Below are 27613 nucleotides of genomic sequence, written 5' to 3'. Positions count from 1 at the left end.
GATATGTTTTATTGAAAACGAACGTAAATTATTAAGTTGTCTCAAAAAAGTGTCTGTAAGTCTTCAATGCTATTTATGAGTCTCAATCAATATAAAATAAAATAAAAAAAATAATAATGAAATCGGTAAAGCGTTTTTGATATGAATTTCCAAAAAAAATCAAGTTATTCAAAGTTTAACATTAAATTGAAAAAAATATCCTCTTAACACATTTTTCGTACATTTATTAAAAATTTTTCCTCGAACTTTTGGCGGTTAAATTAGATAACAGTTTATAATATTTCGAAGTGCCCTCGACCGCTGTATAAAGTCGTCAAGAGGTGATTTTTGCATAATCCGCCGTCACCCGAGGGACATAACTGGAACCGGCTAACAAAGTAACACTCCTCTCGAGTGTATCCAAGTGGTGGTCTCGAATTCGATTACCGGGTAGTGTTGGGGGCGAATAACGTAACTTGGTTTTCTCGAGTGTCACTTTATTCGATTTGGCGCCGATTACAATACGTAAGTGTCGTTGAGTTTGGGAATGCGGTTTTGGGGAGTTTTTTTGAAGTTACTCTTTTTTAAGTGTCTTTTTTTCTGACTGGCGAAGGTTATATTTTTCAAGGTACGAATATATATTAGGTACATTGTTATAAAAAATAAAAATAAAATAAAATCTGTTTATTTCAGGCCGTTGACCCATATAGTGTTAGTAATTATTAGCTTATTATCTATGTTAGTGCGAAATACAAAATACTAATACTAATACTAATGCTAAAATTAATTTAAATATCTGCCTCGCCTTACTAATGCATCGGGTAGGTACACATATATGAGTGTATATTTTTTGCTAGCCAAAGTTTGGCTTTCAATTGTTTTTTTTTTGGAATTAATATGTGTAAAGAAATATTTGGGTTTAAAAAAGATAAGAAAATAAAAGAAAACTTACAAGTAGTTTATCCTAAGTGCTCTAATTAGACATTTCTTGGGTAAACTATTACAATTCTACCGTTAAGTAGACATTTCTTAGGTAAACTATTACAATTATACCTATAGGTAGACATTTCTTGGGTAAACTATTACAATTATACCTATAAGTAGAGATTTCTTGGGTAAACTATTACAATTATACCTATAAGTAGACATTTCTTGGGTAAACTATTACAATTATACCTATAAGTAGACATTTCTTGGGTAAACTATTACAATTATACCTACTGGCTCTCAAGTGTCAGTTTATTCGATTTGGCGCCGATTACAATACGTAAGTGTTGTCGACTCAGGGGAATGCGGTTTGGGACACTTTTTGTCGTTACTTTTTGAGTTTTACGACCCGTCATAAAGATTATTTTATTGGCGCGCGTGATTATAATATTTTTATGTCGATTTATTTTTCTGTCACTCTTTTATAGAGTAGTGCGTTGTACATAGGTGCACCAATAAAAACGCCATTACATTGAGATTAGAAAAATCGTAAAATTTATTATTTTATTACCTTACTACCTAAGTATTTTGTTGGACTACTTTGAATTTGAACGACTGTGATTACAATATTTATAATATTTTTATGGCGTTTAATTTTTGTGTCGCTTTTACACTAAAAATATGTAAGAGGCAATAAAATATTTTATTGTTAATACTTATTACGATTTTTTAAGTCTTGTCAAGTGTGTGTAGTGTGTAATATTTAAAATATATTGTCTGTGTTGTTTTCTAACTTGTAGAATTTTTCGATTCTGTTTTATAAAGGAAGAAAGGAAGAAGAAAATTCGATTCGTCCGGATTCGAACTTACGCCCTCCGAATCAAAGACAGAGGTTATATCCAATGGACCTCAGGCCTATAGAGGAGAGGAGACTCGTGCTCAAACAGTGAGCCGAATATGAATTGTTAATGATGGTGATGATAACAATTCATAACTATGTGAACGAAGTCACGACCAAAATCTAGTATTCGTATGTTTGTTGCCAAAATTATAACATACAATACAAATTCGTATGTTTACCTTTTCTCATACACGAGAGTACATCTCATGCAAATAACCAATTCTCCATAAACATAACGGTGTCATACGAGGGGAAACACATGCAATCTTGAGAAAATAACCCCATACCAGGGCTGTCACCTGTACGTGCTATTTTTTTTTATTCAATGACATATTATCCCTTGACTGCGATATCACCTGATACTAAGTGACGATATTGAATGACCTCATTATACCGAAATGCTAAATCCCTTGGCGGTTCGTCTTTGCCGGTAGGGTGCTAACTTGACAGACCAGACCTGGGCCAATTTAGAAAAATTCTAAACTGGTAATCGAAGCCACGACCTTTTAGGTAGGATAGTATACACAACATTACCAAACGCGCCAAAGGTGTTATAAAAATTTTTCGAGAAGGACTCAAACACTATTATAGAGTGTTTGATTGTTTATTATAGATGTTTCGAGAAGGACTCAGACACTGAGTCCACTAGTAGTTGCATTAACGAAGAAGAGTGTAGAGAGTCTTTATGGAGAACTCGTATAGGACTATTTGCTGAGGTGTCTTAGGTATGAATTAAGCAGGCATTGCAAATTGGGACAGTGTACAAATAAAAGTACTTACACGCTTGGTTGTATATTTTGGCTGGTGGGAGGCTTCGGCCGTGGCTAGTTACCACCCTACCGGCAAAGACGTACCGCCAAGCGATTTAGCGTTCCGGTACGCCGCGTAGAAACCTAAAGGGGTATGGATTTTCATCTTTCTTCTAACAAGTTAGCCCGCTTCCATCTTCGACTGCATCATCACTTACGTTCAGGTGAGATTGTAGTTAAGGGCCAACTTGTAAAGAATAAAAAAAAATCATACGATATTTATCTAAATATAACTCCATGATGGCAACCCTACACCAGCCCTTTCCATCCGATACCGGGTCTTAAAGGCCCGTCAGACGCCGAGACGCCGATGTATAAAATCACTATGAGCGTTAAATAAAGCCCGAACGGCCCGTAAAACACTCACGTTTCCTTTACGGCCTCTCTCTTTGTTTGGGGCCAAATTATGGGCCATCGCGATTAGAGTGTCTTTCGAGGGTTTGTTTTATGTCTGCGCTAACATCAACATGAAGATTCTTTGCATAAAAATGGACAGACATAAATATATTCTATAGCCGCGCGTAAAACTTCAATCAATTAATCCGACGCTTATGATTCGCCGGGTCATTTTGACCAGAGGTGATACAAAATTTATATGACCTGGCGAATCATTTAGAGCTCTAAGTTCTTGAGATTTAAGCAAGTAATATTTAATAAAATAATTATTACTTTTAGTACACAAAACCATAAAGGTTAAAAAAATTAAGAAAAATGTTATGCCCACTCATAGCAGACTTTTGACTTGAAAAGAATAATATTCGTCATATTAACAAAAACATGCACAGCAATTTTTTTTATAATTAGACACTTTATAATATAATTATATATATTTATTTATAAATTCTATAAGTATGCTGTGTGGTATGTTTAAGAAACACAGCATTGAACCTTAGTACCTCGTTCAATCAAGATTGTAACGATAACTAGCCCATTCTGAACCGGTTGAGTTTTAATTAACTTGTGCCATTTTGAATTTCACTGTTGCTCTTTTACACTCCGTATGATTGTTTACATAACGGAATCTAATAGTTAAACATTAATCTTTAATCTTAATGTGGTTCTTAGTAAGGAGATTTAGATTAAAAGATAGAACCATCCGGTGTTTTTTGCGTATTTTAATGAGCTACTTAAAATAGAGATATTGATGGGATGTGGTTTAATGTATCAAGTCTCAATAACGGTCAAATGGTTGACTGAAATACGAACGGTCCTATCTTCAATTATTGTATGTCCCTATAACGCTTACTTTAAGAGAAAAGTGGATTAAATCTTGAACATTTCAAACATGTTAAATTTCTTGGTGTGTTTCTTTATATTTTATGGCTCAAGTCTGATCAAAAGCAAACCAAAAACATAGAGAAAGCGATAGTAATCAAATTAGGCTCAACCATGTCAACTGCTAATAACCTTACAAATACTCATATAGCACAACGAAAATTTGAGTGTACAGTCTAATCCTAAAGTAAGGTGATGATGTTAACACCCACCAAACACACCAATTTGCCAATAAACAAACGTAACTTCTCACCGAACCAAAGAACTAAGATTCGTGACAAATCGCCGAATGGCCGACAAAACGGAGTCAGAGAACTCTATTTTATTTGTGGTCAAATGGCGAGTAGATATAGACAACTCTTAGAGATACAGATTAAAGGCGGCGTAAGACCATAACAACAGACTGCGATTCGCCAATAAACAAGCGTAACTCCTCACCGAACTAACTAAGAACCAAAGATCCGTTACAAATAGCCAAACAATGGCTGACAAAACGGAGTTTTCCCCATCAGAGGACTCTATTCTCTTTGTGGTCTAATAGCGAGTAGATACATCTTATCAGAGAACTCTTAGAGATACAGATTAAAGGTGACGTAAGACCAGAAACAATAGACAGCGATTCGCCAATAAACAAGCGTAACTCTTCACCGAACTAAAGAACCAAAGATCCGTTACAAATAGCCAAACAATGGCTGACAAAACGGAGTTTTCTCCGTCAGAGAACTCTATTCTCTTTGTGGTCTAATGGTGAGTAGATACATCTTATCAGAGAACTCTTAGAGATACAGATTAAAGGTGGCGTAAGACCAGAAACAATAGACAGCGAATCGCCAATAAACCAGCGTAACTTCTCACTGAACTAAAGAACCAAAGATCCGTTACAAATAGCCAAACAATGGCTGACAAAACGGAGATTCCCCCGTAAAAGAACTCTACTCTTTGTGGTCAAATGGCGAGTAGATAGATCCTATCAAACAACTCATACAGCTAGAGGTTAAGGGCGGTGTAAGACCAGAAACAATAGACAGCGATTCGCCAATAAACAAGCGTAACTTCTCACTGAACTAAAGAACCAAAGATCCGTTACAAACAGCCAAACAATGGCTGACAAAACGGAGTTTCCCCGTCAGAAAACTTTACTCTCTTTGTGGTCAAATGGCGAGTACATAGATCCGATAAAACAACTCAATCAGCTAGAGATTAAAGGCGGCGTAAGACCAGAAACAACAGACAGCGATTTGCCAATAAACAAGCGTAAATCCTCACTGAACTAAAGAACCAAAGATCCGTTACAATCAGCCAAACAATGGCTGACAAAACGGAGATTCCCCCGTCAGAGAACTCTACTCTCTTGTCTTTATTTAATCATCGTGCAATTGAATGGCCGCAGCACGGGTTGACAAATTCGCACGCCCTCCACATCTCCTAAACGCGCACTTAAGAAACCCTTGCTTCACCCTCGGACGCCTCCGTTCTTTTTATATCGCAACTTTATTAACGCATAAAGGACTGGTGATGACCCCTTAAGAATTAGGCCGGGGGTACATTGGGTAGTGGTGTGACACAATGCATGCGGCAATTAAACTATCTAGCCATGCTTTATAAACTTTTAATTAAGGCATGGTACTCGTAATATCGTCAACGATTTAGATTCTAGTGCCTTATGGATTTTGGATTTTCTGGATATATGGTCAAAATGTTAATGAAGACTGATGTATACATCAGTACTTATGTTTTTTTGTGTTAATTGATTTGGCTTTGATTAAATTGTCTAAGTCAAATCATTTACCAATGATTTATGTCTGACGACAAAAATTCTCGACTTAATTATTAAACAAAGCACAATCAAGTGCTGCTATCTTAGTAGCTTAGATAATCGCTTATGTGTCCTCTGCCTAAGAATTAGGATGCGTCCCGTGGCCGGGTTCAGCCGAGCCGAACAAATGGAGTGGCGGGACTTAGCGCTGGATACAATCGGCGCATCCCTACGCGCAATTAATGGAACTGTTATCGTCGCCTTCCAAATTTGAATTGCGGAACGCCTCCATTTACTGATTTTTAATTTTTGTTTTTTCAGATGATGAGGCAAAGATCGTCAACCATCCAGCATAGGAGTAGACTACTCGTATCTACCTACAGTTTGAAATTAATTAGAATTTATTACTTCAAGTACAAAGCATTACCTAAGAAAAAACAAACAGTTTAGTTTTATATGAAATGTCGCTACAAACCAGCAACTGTCTGATAAATCGCAAAAAAAGATGCAGCATAAACCTCACCAGGATAAGAGAATTATTTGCGTGAGTAAGTAAGTACCTTCAACGTAGAAGCCATTCCAAGTACAATAATGTAATGCTCCCCGATACGAACGGGGTAAAAACGGCTTGTTTAAAGCCAAATAAAAGTGGTACCGAATAATTCTATTAGGAATGTAATACATCGAATAATGGGAAGAAAACGTTCGGATACGAGCATCGATGCCGTCAAAGCAATCCGATTTACATGTATACTGGCGCTGTACTAAAACGAAATCATGAATGAAGCGCAGTATAGGAAACCCAGAACATTATCCTTATGCTGCCATTTTACGACCTCTACCCCATCCAGTCGAAAGGGTCACATCGGTACGACACGCTGTAAAAGGTTCCCGTCTCTTTCGCACGCGCGGGCCGCTCGTAAAACCGAGCGAGATAATCACTGAGATGAGTCGAAAATTATTTTTTTTATTATCACCATCGGCGGTGCTCTTTTATTTCCTTTTTACGGTCCGAGTACCTCATAAAAAGACAATAAACTTACTATTTACAGACCATCAGGAAATTGTTAGCCGAAGAGGACTCTTTACGACACATGTTCGCCTGGTGGCTGAGGTCAAGTGATGCGCTCTTTACGATTGAATTGCGCGTTAAATGTACGGGAATGACGTTTTTATTCCGCTACTAGGCTCCGCATTCGGATTTGCCTGTACGCCCGTATAATGGGAACTTTATGGGCATTGGGCCGTGACGACCTTCTGGGGCGTAATAAATTGCCGAAATGTTATTCCGATACACAAACGTACAACCAATTGGTAAGTAACTAGTAAGTATTAGTCTCATTAAAGATTAAAAATTACAAATACATAATAAATCTAGATTTACCTAAAATTTTTTTCAGTGAAAACTTTTTCGCGGAAATTAGCAAATTAATTATTCATTGTAAATTCGATTTTGGACGAAAAGATATCGCGAAGTTTCCCGGATTCTCAATTATAAATCAAAAATATTTTAAATTTTAGATACAGTACCACATTTGATACTACATTTTAATTTTTTTTTACAGAAGATACAAAAAAAAAAATTTTTTCTTAATTTCTTATCATGTTTTTAACTTTTTACACTACCATCTTTGTAAGTCTTTACATAGTATGTGTGTTATTATAAAAATTGGCCTTGATTCTTAAATGCGTTTATGGTGGGCCACTTAGGGACGACAAACCAGTTATCGTAAAAAGCTGTCAAATTAATGGCCAAGAATATAAAGATAAGGACCCATTAAATAATTATAAACCTAGTTTTTTGCTACAGCGCACTCACTTAAAACGGAATCAGCCTATGTAATTATCGAATATGCAAATAATTACTAAGGTGGCAAAAATAATTTGTGCACTATCAATATCCAAGTATAGACCTAAAAGTAATTTAAAAGACTATTAAATATCATCATCCTATTAACCGATGTACACAGACACTATGTAAAAATTCTAACACCACGTTCTTTCTGTTATAGGTAGAACAAGAAACTTTGATGGTTTTTAAAACCTGTAAGGTTGTCGACCCATATTCCACAAAGGTAAGTATTTATTTAATTTAGAACATGGTGGATTTAGGATGTAGTAGATGTCAAAGACCTTGAATCATTAGACCCCGATTCGCACGAGCGTTTTTTTAACGGACGTTAAAAAAGCGTTCAAATACAACAAATGCATTCCCAAGTGTATGTTCACACGACGACGTTTTTAAAAACGACGATTTTTTCAAGCATTTTCAATTTTGGGCATTGGAAATAGACCTTCATTTAATTTCATACTATATAATATTCTAACGTTTTTTTAACGTCCGTCAAAAATCTCTCGTGCGAATGAGGGCTTCAATAAAAAATACTATTAATAATTATCATTCGTTAAGATTTTTATTTGTTTTCCTTTTAACTTTTAAATAAACTTTAAATCAATTTAAGCAAGTCCCATTGCTCTGATTAAAATTACCAGGACACCATAAAAAATTAGGCAGCTATACGGTGGAGCTGTTGTTTTTATTGAGGAATTTTGGTTGAGGAGTTTTAATAATAGTTATTAAACGGTTGCCCGGTCGGCTAATGCGCGCGTTAACCGCTTTTTATGATTTAACGCCGATTCCCCGATATAACCGGCAGTAAATCCATCCCGGATTACCCGGCAAATTGTTTTACGATATGTTTTCATTATTAATGAATATAAAACGGAGGATAAATAAATTTGAAGGAAATTTTGAAGATCGAACGCATTATGGTTTTGGTGATTCTTATACATATAATAATGCTTGATAAGTTTTCAATGTGGAAACAGTTACTTTCAGAATGCGGAAAGAATTAATGTTTTTGGAATGTAGATTTATTTTTAAATTATAAAAAATTAAATTCAATCCCACTAAAAACATTTTACAATGCATACCTCTAGCTTGCACTGTAGGTATACAAGTTATCAGGTCTTATGGAGCGAGGGATCTTCTGGCTAGTGGAAGGCTTCGGCCGTGGCTAGTTACCACCCTACCGATAAAGACGTACCGCCAAACGATTTAGCGTTCCGGTACGATGTCGTGTAAAAACCGAAAGGAGTGTGCATTTTATCCTTCTAACAAGTTATTCGCTTTTTCGCTTATTCGCTTCCACCATAAATTGCATCATCACTTACCTTCAGATGACATTGTCAAAGGTTAACTTGTAGAGAATAAAAAAAAAGATCTCGAGGGATCTCTACACAAATAATGTAGCTTGACTGTTTCGTTACTAAAATACCTATTTAAAATCTCACCTAGCCTTCGTAAACTAAACATTGATGCAGGTGAGGTTGCAAATACAAAAAAAAACTGTCAATATTACAAGTTACCCATTTATGTAGAATGTCGGTTTATTTGTTAGCAAATTATGTATGTCCTTTTCATGATATTCATTCGTCAAACATAATATATAACTGAAAGGTTATCAAGAGACTAATTCATTCTTTCTACTTTTTAAACCAATTATTTTCAAGTTTCTTAATTATTTCGTAACAGTACAGTGTTCATTCATTTAATTTGCCATATATGCAGCGTAGCGTTACTCCCGTCTGGAATTCACCTTAAGTTACAATATCTTGGGGCGAGGCGAGCGAAGGATTCCAATATTGTGAATTCCAAGGATGTTTTCGCATAATGAATTTAGGGATACTATTGCGGTTTTTAGGCCCCGACCCTCGGAGAGCGCTTACTTTCCGTTTACCAGATACATAAGGGCTATGTAAAGATAATTTTCGAAGGGAATGCGTATCAGAGAATTCTTTGTCGGTTCCGTGCGCAGAAGCCATCGAGGTACCAGGAACGCAGCACCGCATGGCACCGTTACGGCCAAATATATGATAATAAGGGGTAGCATTATTTAGGTCCGGCAATTCGTATGGTAAAACCGAAGCAGTGATATCTGCCCCAGACAATTTCTATGGAGATTCCGGTCTTGTTTCGAGGTTAAATCTGAACGGAAATGATATATATATACGGGGGCAGGGTTTTCCTTATGCGAAAATATTGCGCGCCCAAATTATGGGTTTCGGTGCGCCAGCGATATTGGAGTGGGTCCGACTGTTAGCGATTCCTCTGACAATAGACATTATTGGCAGGATTTTAGGATTCTTCAGATGATAGAGATAGGTTCTTAAGGGATACCACATACTTATAGTTAACTCTCGAGTTCGTAATAAAACACGTATTTTAGGTATATACTTAAAATACGTTTTTATTACGATCTTGAGAGATTGCACGCACAGTCACTAACCAAGATGTAGGTATAGTCGCTTTTTATAAATTTTTGTTTAACTTTATTTAAAATATTTTAGTATTATTATTTTATTAGTAATTCATGTAATATATTCATTAAAAATTGATTTTTAAGAATAAGAATTTTAAGATTGATCAAATAAATTTTTAGTGAATATTTTGAAAATTTTAACCGTTTAGCTTAGACCCGTTTAGTAAATGTCAATTTACAATCTAGCTTGTCTGTTTGGTGAAAGGTTTAAATCTTTAAACTTAAGTACCTACCTATTATCTACCCCTAGCGACGACGTGCCTATCAAGACGCTATTTTGCATTCTGTTACAGGGTACATAATGTAGGTTGAGTAAATTGTACCTTTTCTAATTTTAGACGATACCAAATTATCATATTCGTCCATCGACACCATCGATAACCCAGTCAAACTAACATGTCAGACTTAAACAACAAAATAATCATCCAATTATTATCAAATTCTCACGGTTTTGTTATTCCATTATTTTATTGAAATAATTATAGGAAGTAAAATTGAAACGATTAAAACAGCAGTTTCAAAGAAGTACTAGGTTCTCATAAATCATAACGAGTGCAAAAAGGCTATTCAAAGAACTGGCGCCAATGGCATATTTAATATTATTATCATTCACGTATTAGCATTATGCGCAATGAACCGCAGTTATAGATTGCACTAATGTGGTATATTAATTAAGACGTCTCAGCTCTTAATTATGCGTGAATAGTTTTATAATAAATCATTGAAACAATAACCGATGGTAATGTTCGTGGAATTTCATAAAAAAGATATTATATCGAAGAAAAACTCTTTCGTAAATGTTCATATCTGTACGCGCAGATGTATGTATGAATAAGTAACTTATAAGTTACTAGTAGAACCCCGTGGTATCCCTAAGTAGGTCCCATTCCCGTGGGAATAGGCGATAAAATGTAGCCCATGTTACTCCTTGATAATGTAGCTTTCTATTGGTGAAATAATTGTTCAAATCGTTCCAGTAGTTTCAGTAGAAACAACCAAATCTTTCCTCTTTATAACATTAGTATTGATAACTCATACTCCCCTAGTACCTTGCTGCTGCAATGACCAAGTTCTTGAATAAGTATTTTTTAAAACAAATTAAATAAAGACGTTTTTGTTATCACGTATAAATACTTAAGGATTTTTTTTCATGATAGATATTAGTCATTTATTCAGCCAACAACAAATACATATATTTAAATGTATTTGTTCAACTTAACTTAAATTTAAACAAAAACTTGAAAAAATTTAAAAGGGGTGTATTTTAACAATTTGTCAATCTGTCTGTTTTCCCTTATCTCCGAAGCTACAACAGATTTTCATGTGTTTCCTTACAAGTATGTTAAACTCGTTAACAACCTACAACAACAATACAATAATTGTTTTAAATGCAAAATTATATCTAAACAAAAAAGCTTAATAAAATGTCGTTATTTACAATGGCATAGTAATCACCCACTTCGTTATTAGCAAGTTATTATTGTGGAGAAAAAATAATCGTATCACAACAGCTTGTTCATAAAATGTTAGCACTAATTAACAAGGCGTAGCTCAGAGATATTAGAAATCAGCGGAGTTAGAATAATTCTAAACAGCCGCTTCCATAGTCCTGTTCGCCTGGTACGAAGTTACGTTGTGGTCGCCCGAGGCGGACCGTTTAATTAAAATAGCCCCGTTTTCTCTTCGTATTCATTTTCATCTTTTAAAAGGCTTTTTGTTGCGTTCCTGGTTGGATGGTCGGTTCCAATGTTATTGTTGTGGCCAACTAATTTACATGTTAATGAGATGGTTATAACATAATTCAAAACTGTAATCGATCCATTTACAAATGGGGCGGGCTGATTTGTTCCGCTCCGGGGTATTTTTGTGTATTATTTTCAATGTTTTTAAAATGTATGTGTTTATTTTTTATTGAACATTAAGATAGTCAACCTTGTGTTGTAAGGAACGCGATAACTTGACAGCCTAGGGGCAGGTCACTAGCATGGCAGGTGCAAGTAACCCATACAGCTTATGTACTACTCGACCAAGCTAACTAGGCACCTTAGAATAATTGATGACTGAGCAACGTTCGCTACCATTATATTTTTAGCATACTCAGAAGTGGATTACAAAAATAAGAAAACCAATGCCAAAATAAAGGTTATGATTCACAATATTTGTCAGGACAACTTAATTAACAAATCAAACTGTAACCAAAGTAAGACCCTAAAATGGCAGAGAATGACCTTGAGTCACGCACTTGTGAACGTCGTGTGTAGGGTTTAAGACGTCTTTGACAGTTAACTTACACTCCCCTTTTCCACTCAAATCACTCTCCCCCTCTCTCCTCCTTGAATTACATAACAAGAAATGTGGAAGGCTCGAACACCACGAGCATACTGAAGACCTTACGAAGAGCGCCTTATATTTCAAGTCGTTCCCGCCAACCGATTGCTACCCCTCTCTAACTCACTACTCTTTTCAGAAACAAGTCGCGCCACCTAGCAACGGAACGAGACAATACGAGATCGAGCGACGTCATATCTATCTCAGACTACTATTTCCTAAAATATTTATATAAGACAGTGCAAGAATTTCTTATATCTGTTTGATATCCTGATCTTTGTTTATTATTCATAATTTAAAGTGTGTCACATCAAAAATGATTTAATTTGACAGTTCAACAAGTACGAAGTAGTATCTGAAAGATGCATGGAAATGTTGTTCATAGAACCATTTTTGTCACGTTTTCGGGAAGAAAATACAGATAAATTCAACTAATTTAATGAAGTAAGTACTGTCTACTTCTCAAGTTGATGTCCTAGAATACACACCGTAACGATTACAGGTTGTTTAAGGGCAAAAGAGGCCTAAATATTCATATCGGACGCTATCATGGAACACCAATGCAGTCACTTTCCCAAATTTTACGTGCGTTCAAACTAGCAGCGACAAGCAGCAGGGTTTTTGTTATATTATATGCAAAATAAAATTAAAAAATGTTTGGATGATCGCGTTATACCTAACTGTGTCATTCTTAACTGTTTATTTTGGACACAAATTTTTAATTTGTGGAAAACAAGATAATTAATGGTGATTTAGTAGCCACACATGTATGTCGCTTTGGCAATGACTATGGACTACCAGACTTGGTAATCTCATGATAACTGTCGAGGTAATTTCACCCTTTTTACAAATAAATAAACAGAAAATATAAAAATGTATACAAGAAACCTTAAAAGAAAGAAATCAGGCTCTATTTTTCTTCTTTTAAAAACAAAGGGAAACTCCTGGTAAGTTTACTCAAAAACATTCCAAATGCATTAACATTTATCACAATGGTTACCAGGGAAGCATAAGCGCGTGGTAGGCCTAGTGTCATTGTCTCAGCGATTATGTATGCAAACGATGGCGGGTACACCTGTGTTTTTATGCGAGCCTGGTAAACAATTGCTAGATGGAAATGGGAAAGAACGTTTTTCTTTTGTCCCATGCGGCTACCGGTTTTTGAATAGCACGCGGAAATCGAGACTAGAGGAGGTACAAAAAGATCTTCTTTTTCTCTTAGACAAAGCATGCACATTATTGTGTAGCCAAGACACGCGTAATGTATACGCCTATATGTATATACCTATGCGATTCTTAGACGATGTGAAACTATTGAATATATAGGACAGACAATGAAGAAATCATATAAAAAATAATTCGTTGTACATAAACCTATTTGTGATTTTCTGTCATATGACGACATCTAAGATTTTCGTCTAAATATTATTAGATTATCTTTAATAAATCTTTAAATAAGGCAGAATACCCAAAATTTACAAAATCAAAAATATCCGTCTACCTGCTTTGGAATAGCGCGATGAGTCTTAGCCTCTAATTTCTCTGGCCAATCAAACATGATAATTTTATAAACATAACCCTTCTGGCAGTAGGAGTAAATAAGACCTAAAGCCTAATGCTTTGAGGATCACCTACTAAATAATAATAATTACTAATAATGAGAACCTATTTAACCTAAGAGACATAACTTTTCTATATCAAACTCGTAAAATGAAACTAACGTCCATAAAAATAATCTAATACAACAATCTGAGGAAAATAATGAATTTATCAGCTCAATAACAGAGCCGTACGTGTTTATGTGAACGCTGAAATGATGAAAATGATAATTTCTAATTAAGTCTGCAATAAAATTACAAGATTCTTAATTTAAAAAATCAACATGTCGCGATCAGAGATACGCGGTGAAGTAAATCTTGGCGCGCATAGCTTGTGATAAAAATTAAAAGGCCGTAAAGCATCACGCCCATCACGGTCATGTATCACGTCGGCGCGCCGTGGTTCATAAATTGCCACCGCGTACGAAACCGCGTATTAAATGCGCGAAAAAAATACGCCACCGCAGCCAACTGTGCGGAATGATCGCACGCCACACTTTCGCGTAAGAGAAAAACCGATCTAGGCACGCGTGAAACCGCACTAATAAAATATGTAAAAAAAAACAAAATTTAAATGTTTAAACTTTACGCACGTTTGCAATAGTCTATGGACTCCTATTACTGTCCTTTTGGGGATGACTAATTATTGTTAAAAAAAATACAACCGACTTCAAAACATTAACGTACCCACGAAACTAAAAAGAGAAAACATTATAATATTATCCACCAATTATCACTTTGAATGAGGTTCCAAGCAAAGGTAGCTTTCTAATGGCATAAGAGCTTTCAAAATCGGTTCAGTAGAAGAAAAGAATTACCTACTCTCCTCTTCAACACTAGCTTTACTTTACGTCTATAAATTATTAGTATAGATATAGAATTTTGTTTGAAATACCTAAATAATTTAAACGTGAATAAATCGAGAGTGAGAATACATAAAATTTTGATGACACAGTGTCATTCAACCATAACATGTGGGCTGATTGAATTAAAAAAAAAGAAAAAGACAATGCGTGACAAAATACACCCTATTACACTGTATTAACGTCCACAATGTCACTGTTTATCAGATAACAAGGTGACATAAGTAACAATCAACATACAATCGTCACAGCATCTCACTGTTTGCAAATCAAGGCGGGAAGCCGCCATTGGAGATTAGCATGTTTTTAATCGCGTTCTATATTCAAAAAACCGGACAAGTGCGAGTTGAACTTGCGTGAAGACGGTTCCAGACGATCTTGTACTGTAATTCTTTATTGGAATCTGACCCAGTTTATGAAAAGTTGCGTAATACCCAAACTATGTAATAGATTAATTTATGTTGCTTGTGGGAGAGAAACTTAAAATTCGGCAAAATTTTAAACAACTTTCAATATTCACAACGAAGCTACTTCTTAATCAATGTTGCCAGGACAGGAAAAGGAATTTTTTAATTAACTCCATGACTTTTTTGACAAACTGTAAAATCGTTCGATCGTTGGTGGTCCGCGGTATTACCATCTTGATGGTAATTTAACATTGCGTTTAAAGTCCACTAAAAACAAATTGGTGAATATTTTTAAATCGATTAAAAAGAATAGTCTATACTCCGCTCTCTGAAGGATTTCTTTAATTTACACTTTTCGTCAGACTTTGGCTTTTATGAGCGTTTGTAACACGATACTGTTAATAATAAACCAATACTTTAATAGCTAGCCTGTTAAGTTAAAAAAAAGATTCCGACGAATTGATGATTTTTTTGGAAGTAGGTTAAAAACCATCGCACCAACATTTCGCAAAACACACTTGTTATGAACACCTACTAAACTGCACCCATCAACCCGAGGCTTAGGTTTTAAGCCATCATCACAAACACCCCCTTTCTATTATATTATATTATTTCCAATCCCTATTCTATTATATTCCATAGCTATATATTCTTAAAGTTTTTCAATTTTCGCGTACTTACTTAAAAAATATTTAAAATTAACACAACAAATGACAGTATGACTGGTATTAGCAAGACTGACAAATATAAAACAGCTAAAAGTTATTTTTTGCTATTTTCTGGTACTCACAGAAAAACTATTCAAATTAACAGTGACAATACAGTATTGGCAAGACTGTCAAATAGATTACAGCATTTGGGGCCGGACTATAGTATTTTTTTTTTAAAAGAAGCTTATACAAAGTCAATATTATGCATGCTGTTCACGCATCGCTGGCGAAATACCTACAACGTCGTTCCGCAGTCGAAAGACGCGAAGTATAGCATGGTAACGTTCGAGTTTAAGCCGATTACTTTAAAAGCACGCCGGGCAGCTATCGTAAACTTTGGAATAACGCTATCTAACGCTTTATGGGAGGAAATTATTTTGTGTTGCAAAAGCAAATTATTTACGATTTTACTACGTTTTTTGTTTTAATAATTTAACTTTGTTCAAATAGCCCCACACAATGATAATTTTATACCATAGATAGGTTACGTCCCTACAAATAATAGGCTACAACACTGAGTGCACTCATGTACAATTTTATCTTATATTTATGTATATATAGTTTTTACGCACACAACTCGACATTGTAGACGATATTTAGATATTATTTGTTTAAATAACGTTCGTTGTTGACCACAACTAACATTTGACTTGACTATAAATTTCCTCTTTTGAGCGCCTCATTTTTCATGCGCTAGTTACACTTCTAACAGTATTAAATATCATTGGCTCCATAATACAAATTAATGTTACTTAGACTGTTTGACATTAATAAAAAAAAACTGTCAAATTTGGTTGATTGAAATTGTAATCTACTTATTAATTTATCTCGAAAGTATATTTATTAAGCTTTCGTTTCATCATGATAAAGAACTCAAATATACCTAAAAACATTTTTGAACATAAGGCTTTGTTAGAATTATAAAAATGTATAATAATAACATTTGCATAGACAATATTATCAAAGACCAAAGAGCATACGAACACTACGTGAAATAGTCACGGAATAGTAAATGTTCCAAATTCAAAATTATCATGCGAACGTCACCCGCAAAGGCATTTCGAATCCGAAATTATTATTGTTCTGTGCGCGTTCTAAATTCAAAACATCGCGGGGGGCGCGCTCCCCTCGGAAAAAATATTTATATCGATTGTAACATATTCACACTGAGGAAAGAACAGTGATAAATCACCTTCGGGAAATTAAAAATGTCTTTAAAACAATACTTTCCTTGCATCCGAGAGACTCCCCCATTTTATTTGCGTCCCGCTCTAACGTTATTCGCAATTGTACTGCCATTTCACTCTGAGTCGGTGTGAAAAGGGAACAACGTTTTTAGTACAACGTTTTTGAGGTTATTTTTTTTTGGGTATTTTATTATCATATCTACAGAATGATTAAACGTTCCTACCCATTAAATGTAAGGCCTGTATTGTAGTGGTGATTCTTTAGAAGCAACTGCTAGACTTTTTTCAGCTTTTCGAATTAGATTCCTAGATCAATGAAAAAAGACAGACATTTTTAACACCCAACGCAAAAAGAGCGGTGTTCTGACGTGTTTCTCTGTCATTCTGTCTGTGGCTCTGGCTGTGGCAATAGCTGCTGAACGGATAAAGCGATTTCAATTTAGTTTTTTAACCGACTTCCAAAAAGGAGGAGGTTCTACGTTCGGCTGTATGTATGTCTTTTTTTTTTTGTATGAAAGGTGACTTATGTGCGATGTTCGATGAAAATCGGTTGAGCCGTTTAAAAGTTCTGCGGGTTGAAAGAGGGGAAAAAAACCGAATGTCTGCAAATATACTCGAGGGTCTCAAATGAAAGCGCACTGAAAGAGAGTATTGATGACTTGATCGAGAGTGTGATTAATAATTTCATGACCTTCGGGGATTTTTCAAAATTTTCATAATTTTATTTTATTACTAAAGCGTAAAAAACCATCCTAAAATATACGAATTAATATTTTAATAAAAAAAACCAACTGCACAAATCAGATAATTAAAAAATACATCACAAACACATTAACAAAAGCAGGGCCATTCCAAATCTAATTTCTTTTTCGAAACAAAAAAAAAAGAAGCTTAATTACTTTTTCTGTCTATCACAGAGCGGTAGATAAGACGAGCCCTCTTTGACTCTGTTATCAGCATCCCCCTCTACCCTCTTGCACCCTTATTTTTTTCTTTTGAACCCCTAGAATACCTATCGGACGTAATTTTAAGATAACTAATGCCTATAGTCATTAAGCGAACGTTCCTTGTCCAAATAGGAAAAATAAGAGCTAACAAATGCATTTTTAATAGATAAAATTCCTGTTTTGTGTATTGAAAAGTACGCCAAGACTCCTTTTTATAATAAAAAAAAAATGCTTTCGACTACAGTTTACGTGTTTAAAAGTTAGTATATTTTATTTATTCTTTCATTGTATAAATTGACTACAATCTTCCCTGATGGTAAGTGATGATGCAATCTTAGATGGAAGCGGGCTAACTTGTTAGGACGAGGATGAAAATCCACATCCGTTTCGGTTTTTATACAACACCGTACCGGAACGCTAAATACCTTGGCGGTACGTCTTTGCCGTGGATAGGGTGGCTAGCCACAGCCTAAGCTTTCTACCAGCCAGACCAGACTAAATTAAGAAAACCTCAATCGGTTCAGCCGGGGATCGAACCCAGGACCTTCGTCTTTTAAATCCACTGCGCATACCACAGCGCCACGGAGCCCGCCAAATCGCTTGACGGTACATATTTGCAATGCATACCCTGAGGATTTCTGAAGTACCTTTGGAGAAAGATTTTTTTTTATTTTTTTACAGTTTATACCTTTAGTGCATACCCTAGTTAAAACCTTGTGCACGCCTTGTGCACTGCTGATAGGGTGGTACTGGTACTGGCAAGCAAGTTTATAAATATATTGAGATACCAGGTAAAATAACTTTATACCTTACTGCTTTTTATATTTTGGTATAAAATATATTATTTATACAATGTTTTTCTGTATTTATTTTACATCTATTGACTTTGTAATTATTTTTTGAAACTTGTAAGATAGTAAAAAGTGTAAAAAGTCAATAAAAAGTTGCGGTAAAATGACAGTAAAAATTCAAACATAAAAATATTTATTGTAGAGATAATATTTGAGATCTTCCGACGAGACTTCTCGGACCTTTTATATTTTTAAGTATATTTGATAGTTAAAATAAGTATTGCTTTGTATTATACCGATTTATTTTTTTTATGGCAACAACCTCGTCATCAGTAAAGCCATAAAAAGAGTCCCGAACAATATTTACAGCGATTAAAAATTTACGGCCCAATAAAAATTAGAAATTAAAAATTAAAAAAAAACCGCTTCTTTGTTAAAACAATTCAAATTGACCCCACGACGCTGACCCGTACGTTTTACGACTTGTAAAAGTTATATAAAAAAAAAACAAATTAAAATCGCCCTCCCCGACGTCGCGACAAGGTGTTTATGAAAAAAAAAACATTACAAAAAAAATGCATAGCAATCTACCGACGATAAAATAGTGGTTGTACCAGATTTGACGTTTACGACAGATCCACACAAAATTTTACTGAACTAATCTGACAGATTTTGGAAATTTATGCACGCCGGGATCCAAAAAAAATCCTCCTAAACACGTTTACGACGCACTAAAATCTGTTCGGCCCGGGACCTCGGGATAATTCGGAAAAATCCATCAGACAGTGTAATTAACATTTTTTCGGATAACCTCGTTTAGAATGAAGGCTTGTGATAGTCAGACATACGTAATTCGTTTTATGAACGCCGAAATGTCAGCTCTTCTATCACAAGTAAGTTTAACCCGTGCCAATGATATTTTATACTAGAGACAGGGCAATAGTGCATCAAAACTGAGGCGGATAAATGTATAATATTGTCTTAATTTCATTTAGTTGTTTATTAAAAAACGAACGTAATACCTAAATAGATATCGTCTACAATGTCGAGTTGTGTATTTAGGAAGTGTAAAAACTATATGAAACCTACTATACATAAATATCCATGTAATTAAAGACAAAAATGTGCATGTGTGCACTAATTTCGAGTCACTTTTTGTGGTGATTTTGTCGGCACGTAACCTATCTAGGTATAGTATAAAATTATTAGGTATTGACCTTAAATTTTATTTGGCTTTATATTTTACTGTCCTAATAATAATAATTTTCTTTTTTCTTGCTACCTTCCAAAGCCACCACAGTCCAAACTCCATAACTGGCTACCGTAGCGTACCGTACTTACCTATGACATAAGTAATAATAATCATTTAGATTTCAAAAAATGAGGTAAGTGTGACTGTCGCAGTCTCTAAGTCCATTATATGGCGGTCATAAAAACTTTGAATCACCAGGCGATTAGTCTAGTGTCAAATTAAGGCGAAGACTAATTTACGATGAGGTTGAACAAAAGTAATAAGGAGTAACGATATCAGTCTTTTATTTATGATTGATGGACCAACGTACACCTGATGATAAGTCATCATTGGGTGCCTTCTTCCAACTGAAGTTTAGTCTTTTTTTCTATATGAAATAAACTATTTTATTATATAGAAAACAATTAACCCTTTCGGTCCCTCAAAGATAAATAATAGGATAGCATCATAATATTACGACATTATTTTAAAACCCATTCTTACAATTTGACAATGTATTAATGTTATTACTTATTGTAATAATAATAATTCGACAAATAATTCACGGAGTCATTATACATAACACATTTATATTCGGGCGGCAACACTGAAGGAAAAACAGGAAGTGTTGCCAGTTGTTTTCATTATTCCACCATGCTCAATGCTCACGTTTTAGAAATATTATGGACATTGCTTCGAGAATGTTAAAAAGTGGTCTTGATTAAATAAAATGTCGCGAGGGGGGGGATTTAAGGGGGGAAATTACGTGATGGGAATTTGGTATCAGAGGCTCGTAAAATGTGAACAGTGAGTAATGGGTCAGTAAACTTCGGGGATTTAATGTTGCCAGCAAATTGAGCACTAAATAAAAATGCTTAGGGAAATTTTAATTGGATCCAAGGAATTAAATGTTCCTAATGCTGACGTCTATTTCTGTTGTCGTGTATTAATTGTTATTTGTTAGGACAATTTTTTTTATTATTCTTTACTCTTTTATAAGAAATTGTTTTTAGTTGTTCTGTTTTAGTATAACAATGAGACGTTTAAAAACTTACCACCTTCGAATTCCTCCTTGAACACAAAATCTGGCCTTACCTGAAAAATGAAAAATACAATGTAAGTATAAAAATTGTACTAGTTTAATGTTTTATTCAAAATTGATTACAATAACCAACACGCGAACGAACCGCGGTTCTACCGGCGTAGTTCCCGTTCCCATGGGAACACGGGCATTGCCTAGATCTCATGTTACTCGCTATTAAAGTAGCTTTCTAATAGTATAATATTTTTTATAATCGGTCTTACTCGGTAATGTCATCATACAAAAAATCAAATCGAATTATAACATCTTTTTTTTTATTTTATTCTTTATAAGTCAGCACTTGACTACGATCACACCTGATGGTAAGTGATGATGAAGTCTGAGATGGAAGCGGGCTAACTTGTTAGGAGGAGGATGAAAATCCACACCCCTTTCGGTTTCAGACGGTTTGTGTTTAGAAGTATGGATTTCAGTTTCACGTTTTCAGACAATAAGACTAATTTAACAAATACTCCGTTATATACGAGAATATATCCTAAAAATTGTCTCTCTGTGCGTATTTATGCATGATTAAAACAGTTAGTGAGTGACTGCTTTCGGTAGCACATTTGTGCCAAAAATATAGGTAAATGTATTTTCATTTGAAATAGCAACACTGACTAAAGAATATTACTACTTTTAGAGCTGTCAGGAGTTTTGGTTGTCAGTTTAGCTCAGGTTTTCTAATAAACAACCGAAAGGGCAGTCTTTTTACTTCTAAAATAAATATTTCGGGAGCCTAGTATTTATAGTTTTATTTATAAAAATAAAACGGAAACGGGAACGTGAAAAACGGAAGCTCTAAGGGAATTCCATATCTTTGCTGACACACAAGGAATCGTTTCAGTACTATAATTAATATCTACCTATTTATTCTATGCATCGTAATTTGTTCATCTAAACGTATTATAAAACAAAGTTCTCCACCGCATCCGTCTGTGTGGTCTATTCGGGATAAACTCAAAAGCTAAAGAGTCTGAAAAAGTCAAACCGTCTGAAACCTTTTTTTCGAAAATGCTGCCTTAACCTCTTTGAAATTAAAAAAAATTAGAGCTGGGATAGTAGATACTCCTTTGTAGAACATGTCCACGTGAGCGAAGTCGCAGGCGTTACTAGTTTCTCTAGTAAAATTGTTGTAAAAAGAAAGTAGGTACCAAGGCATCATAAAACCTACAGAGGTAGCCCATACATTACGTCCAAGCAGGCCGCCTGCGCATTCCTAAAACTTTCTATTTCCACCCCTAACAAATTGCCATGGACCTTTCATACAACCCGCACAAATACATACTTTTACCTTTTGTGTCATGTATTGCTCTAAGATTGTACAAAAGGCTATTATTGTCCTATATATCTCCAGTAACAAACGGCAAATAAATTGAAGGACCTTAGCAGAGTCAGCAAAAAAGGAAATATATTTTTTTCGGGTAAAAATTTATCTTTAACAGTCGAATTGATGTTTTTGGTAAATTAATAGTTGAAATTTATGTTTGGTGCTAACATCTGTATATTTTAAACATGTAAGTATGTAATTAAGTACTTTACTTTTGTAGTAAAGAAAACTGACACGATTTTTTCAATAATTTATTATGCTAGAAGTTGTGCGTTAAAAGTTTTAATTGAATTTTAGTAAATTTTGAGTATTAATTTCACTCTATTCTAAAAATCACAATAATAATTCGAACATATTTGAATATAACGTGATACCTTGACAAAAGAATCGCAATTTTCAAGTTCATTTTCATCTTAAATAAATGTTCTATTTTTCTACAATCAATAGAAAAAATGCCAATAAGGCTATAATATTATGTAGATTGTTGAAACAATAACGTCTATGTGTTTACAATGATTTTTATATTGTTCTACAAGCAATAGAAAATGCCAATAAAGCTATAAGAATGTGTAGATTTTTGAAACAGTAACGCATGTGTTTAGAGGAGCATGGCATTTCTTATATGTCTATTAGTAATTCATCAAACGCAGTTAATTAAAACGTTACCTATTTGAAAGGTGGTTTTTATTTTTACTGTAAATATGGCATTTGTAATTAAAAATCTTTAGAGTTCCTTCCTATTAGACCTTTAATACAATGAAAACCATATTTTTGCGAAAGATTGTATGTTTGTTATGCCTTGACGCCGAAACTACTGAAACATGACTGACATTTTGAATTGATATAGATTAAAGCCTGAATTGACACAAAAGTTACTTTATATCCCAATTCTTCATTTAATATCTGACCCAACAGAATCCATACCTACCATCTGAAACTGTTATATTGGCAACTTGAAAATTTGTCTAGAATAAACTTAGATTAATTAGATACTTACTTTTAGCTTGGTTGTTTATTGTAAATCTAATTGATTTTGTATATTAATATTTTTTAATTTATTTGCAGACTGTACTAGTAAGGGGTAGGCAACATGGGAGCGGAAAATCTCAACATCTTACCCACATACCGCGAAATGCTTTCCTTCCCCTGTTTTCGTATTGTACTAGTTTTTGCGTGGGACTTTGCATGGATCGCATTATATACGTAATTTCTATTTCGGGTAAAACTAAATCTGGCCTGCCTATTTTGTTTCCGATTATTTTTTGATCCCTCTATGTTGTCAATGTCCCTAGGCGTAGAAAACGTTTTGCAATGTACGTCTTTCTAATATGCACGGCTACAGTCTTGATTTCCGAAGGTTGTGTCCCGATTTTTATAACTTCTAACAACTATAAATTTTGATTTTAAATTTAAATTTATCATAACTTTGATTAAAAATAATTTAAGTATAGTAAATTAAGTTCCGAGGAATAAAAACGTATGTGTTTTTAAATGTAACAGTATAGAAATGCTAGACATAGAAAGAGAAATTATAAGAGATTCATAGCCAGAAACTTGATTATAATTTGATATAATTTTAGACATATAGGCAGAAACTTGGTTTTTTTGCAGACTTGAGAACAATCTTCTTCTGCCAATAATTGGTAAAGCCAAATCTACTGCAAAAAATCTGCTTATAGTCGAAAGGATTGCCATACACATAACATGAAAAAATGTCAAAATTTTTCGAATATCGAAGAAACACCAATCATAATTATACGGAACCCTAAGAGACCATTAGGTTCACGCTCGACCAGCTCAGACAGAAGTATCGTTGCGAGGGGGATGAGTAATCGCAAAAAGCGACGCATCCGTACGCACAGACCGACAGACATTAATATTTATATGTGTCATGTACAATTATCATTCAGCCGTTCCACACCTTGGCAGTAATGCAATAATTGTCGTGGTGTGGGGTGACCATGAGGCACGGATGAACCGATTTTGATAAAGATAGTTTGATTTTTTTTTTTGAAGAATTAACGTTTTTTATAATGGGAAGAATCGTTGACATTATCATCAACTACATTGACAACCAATGAAGTTTACAGTTAGGGTTAGAACTCTTGTAGGATTGTCCAATAATACGATCTTGAGCCGCCTGCATCATAGGTATCAGGTTGCGTTCATAAGGATTTTAAGTAGGTATGCACTATATGTACAAATCGTACAAAATAGAGAATTCCTTCCTCAAACTAGGTTCGTAATGTGCCCTTAGAGTATGCAGTGCATTTTTGTATTTATGCAGTGCACGCCATGATAGGTACAGTTCCATGTACTTTCTAGTGCGTGGTCGCTATCATCGCTATCACAGCACTGTACTCCAACGTATTAATTTTAACTTTTTTAAAAGACGAGTAACTATCAACCACAAGATGATTAGGTATTTACCTACTTAGTGCTTTAAGTTTTTATTTGAACAGCGATTTCAAGAAAAATCATACAAATAACTCACACCCCACTTTGTCACCCTAACCACAAAAGGCAGGCACATTCTCGTCAGATTGACATCTGTCAGGGCCAGGGTCCCGCTGACCCCACACTCTCGCGGAGTAAATTTTTAATCAAAATATTTCGCTCCCCAGTTTGGGAATGTTGATAATGTTAATTTCTCTATTGTAAAGCGATACGAGTTAACGCGCGATGGGTGTGGCTCAACTGGCTCTGCCATGAATAAATTATAACGCATATGCTTTCGTTATTCTAATATTGGCACATGCAGTGATCACTTTAGGAGTTTCTATACGCTTGTCCATGACGTACGCTTGTCCATGACGTAAGTTACAGTTTCTAAAAATATGAAAAAAAAAATGCAGATATGCAGGGATAGTACGAGTGTGAGATACGATTATTTTCTTTGTCATATAGCCTACGAGTATTTAAACGGACTCGCTGCTGCTACAGTTCGAATGCGGGTAAAGGCTTATGGGATTTTTAAGTCTTGATGATGATTGACATTTAGGACCTCCATACTAAGTTTAAGTGTTTATAAATGTTTTTGAAAATAGGAATCGAAAAGTAAAGTTAGTAAAAAAATAGAAAATCTTGTATCAAAATCACAAAACCGAGTTACACTGTTAAGAAAATCAATTAAAGTAATTATTTAAAAATTTGGCGTCTTTTCCAACATCCGCCAATGTCGAAAACATCTCACTGGTGTTAAGAAGCGTGTAAATTCACTTTAAAACCCCATGAATGATGTACTCGAACGAAAACCAACCTTATTACCTTAACAATATGATTTAAGAATACTGAATTCAGTTACGAAGAATAAAGACGTATGTGCTGTTATTGCTGAGTTGAGGGAAGACTTATTGAATAGGAAATAAGGTTTGAAATTGTGAGTGAAACATGGCTGTGTCATTGTTACATAGAAAGAGTGGAATGATGAGAGATATATAGGCAGAAACAAACGGTAATCGGTTGGATTGGACACGGCTATCGGACCACCGGCATTTCCATGTGAAATGAGTGATTTTTGTGATTTATGAATATGATAATTGTGTGACGTCTTCATTCTTCATTGTGTTGGGCAATCCCATGCGCTGTCACGTGAAGCTTACAATGCTGCTACTGGTTTAACTTTACTTTTGCCTTTTCACTTACTGGTTAATGTCATGCGTTAACTTGAACTTATTTAAACGATGACGACTTTACAAAGGAAAACCCTTTAAATTGTATTTGTTTAAAAGAAAGACAAATTAATGCACAGGGCACACTTTTGATGCCTTTACTGGTGTAAAATTTTGAATTAAATTATCAAATGAAGACAGGTCTCCAATCGATGCGTAGGTTTTCTTCCCAAGTAAATCTAATATCTTGGTTCCAATGTAAGCTCAGACACGACTAAACTACCAGCTAGGTATGTACCAAAACATTGTAAATCAGCATTACGAGCAACAAAAGCAGCTTCGCATCGCGTCGCGTCGTAAGCACGCGGCGTGCCTTAGTTGGAAATTAGATTCCTAGGCCATTGCGGAAGCGCTCTAGGAATTCTCTGCGCAGAGCGCTGATTAAAAATACCTTAAATGTACATAAACAACGAGAAATAACATAACATGCTCTATATGAGCTTTAAACAAAAAATAAGAAAGGAAAGAAAGATACATATAGCTACGAACAACACGATGCATAATTAAATATTTTGTTGAAAAAAATAGTTTACGTATGTTTCGGAAATTTACCCAAATATAATTTTTGATGCTAAGTGGTTGTGCGATTTACTTAAAATGAACACTCGTATATAGGTTTATATATCTAGACTAGGCTATGCCCATGACATCGACTATATTTCAGAATTGAAATTCGTTGTTTGTCGGACCTTTATCGCTGTAATGTCTCAAACTCATCGATCTGTAATCTGTATATTTAATACTTCGGGAAATAAAATTTCCGTTTAGTTAAAAAAAAATAATAAGGTTTTATTAAAAAAAAAACCCCGAGCTAACAATCAGAGTTTATTTATTTAATATTTCAATGAATAAAGTTGTATCGTAATATACGCCTTTATTCGTTGAACTAAAGTGTGCTGTTAAAAGCGAAGTTAAGGCAACACGTACTTAAAGCTCATAAATGGAATGGAATAATACAAATTTTTGTGGTCGCATCTCATTAATATAATTGCATACAAATCTACACTCATTAACCAAAGCTACCGTGTACTCTACTAACAATAACTAAGTGCCAATACCAGTGTACCTTGAGCCCTCAGTTCTGACGTTACACCTTTAAGACGTTCTATAGTTAAAGCTCTTGCATTTGGACGTTACATTAGCATTTTTTAAGAAGTGAAATATATACTTAAGTAGCCTATTTTCAGTTGTTTGTCTGTACGTAAAAGGGCCGCAAATGTGAGCAATAAATCATGTTTAGAGGTTTAGTGTAACAATGGTAATTATGTGTTAAGTACGTTTGCCTAGTTAAGAGAAAAAAAAATATGTTGTGTAATCGTTTAGTTTAATGAATCTGTTAAAGTTTACAGTTAAGTGTTAAGTGACTAACAGTCTTCTAACCGTGGATATCTTTTCTCGTGATATTTCCTGGGCCTCATTTTCATGCTATTTTTAAGTTATTTTATATTAATTGACAAGTTAATTGCGATCTTACCCTCAGACTAAATGCATAAGGACCTG

The 27613-nt window shown here is 34.7% G+C and overlaps 1 protein-coding gene across 4 annotated transcripts in view; it reads right to left on the bottom strand.

Annotated features, from left to right (window-relative positions):
• LOC112054591 (homeobox protein homothorax) overlaps positions 1-27613 on the bottom strand; it is a 430497-nt gene that overhangs the window by 249137 nt on the left and 153747 nt on the right. The window contains exon 7 of one of the 4 annotated variants that reach the window (XM_052888255.1): positions 21087-21126. The exons of the other annotated variants lie outside the window; for them this stretch is intronic. Within the exon in view, the coding sequence (XP_052744215.1) occupies positions 21087-21126 (40 nt within the window). The remainder of the gene's footprint in view (positions 1-21086; positions 21127-27613) is intronic. 4 annotated transcript variants of the gene reach the window in all.

The sequence above is a fragment of the Bicyclus anynana genome, chromosome 21 (assembly GCF_947172395.1).
Source record: "Bicyclus anynana chromosome 21, ilBicAnyn1.1, whole genome shotgun sequence".
Classification (NCBI taxonomy): Eukaryota; Metazoa; Arthropoda; class Insecta; order Lepidoptera; family Nymphalidae; genus Bicyclus; species Bicyclus anynana.
The sequence above is the reverse complement of the archived record's forward strand: the minus strand, read 5'-3'. Positions and strand labels throughout refer to the sequence as shown.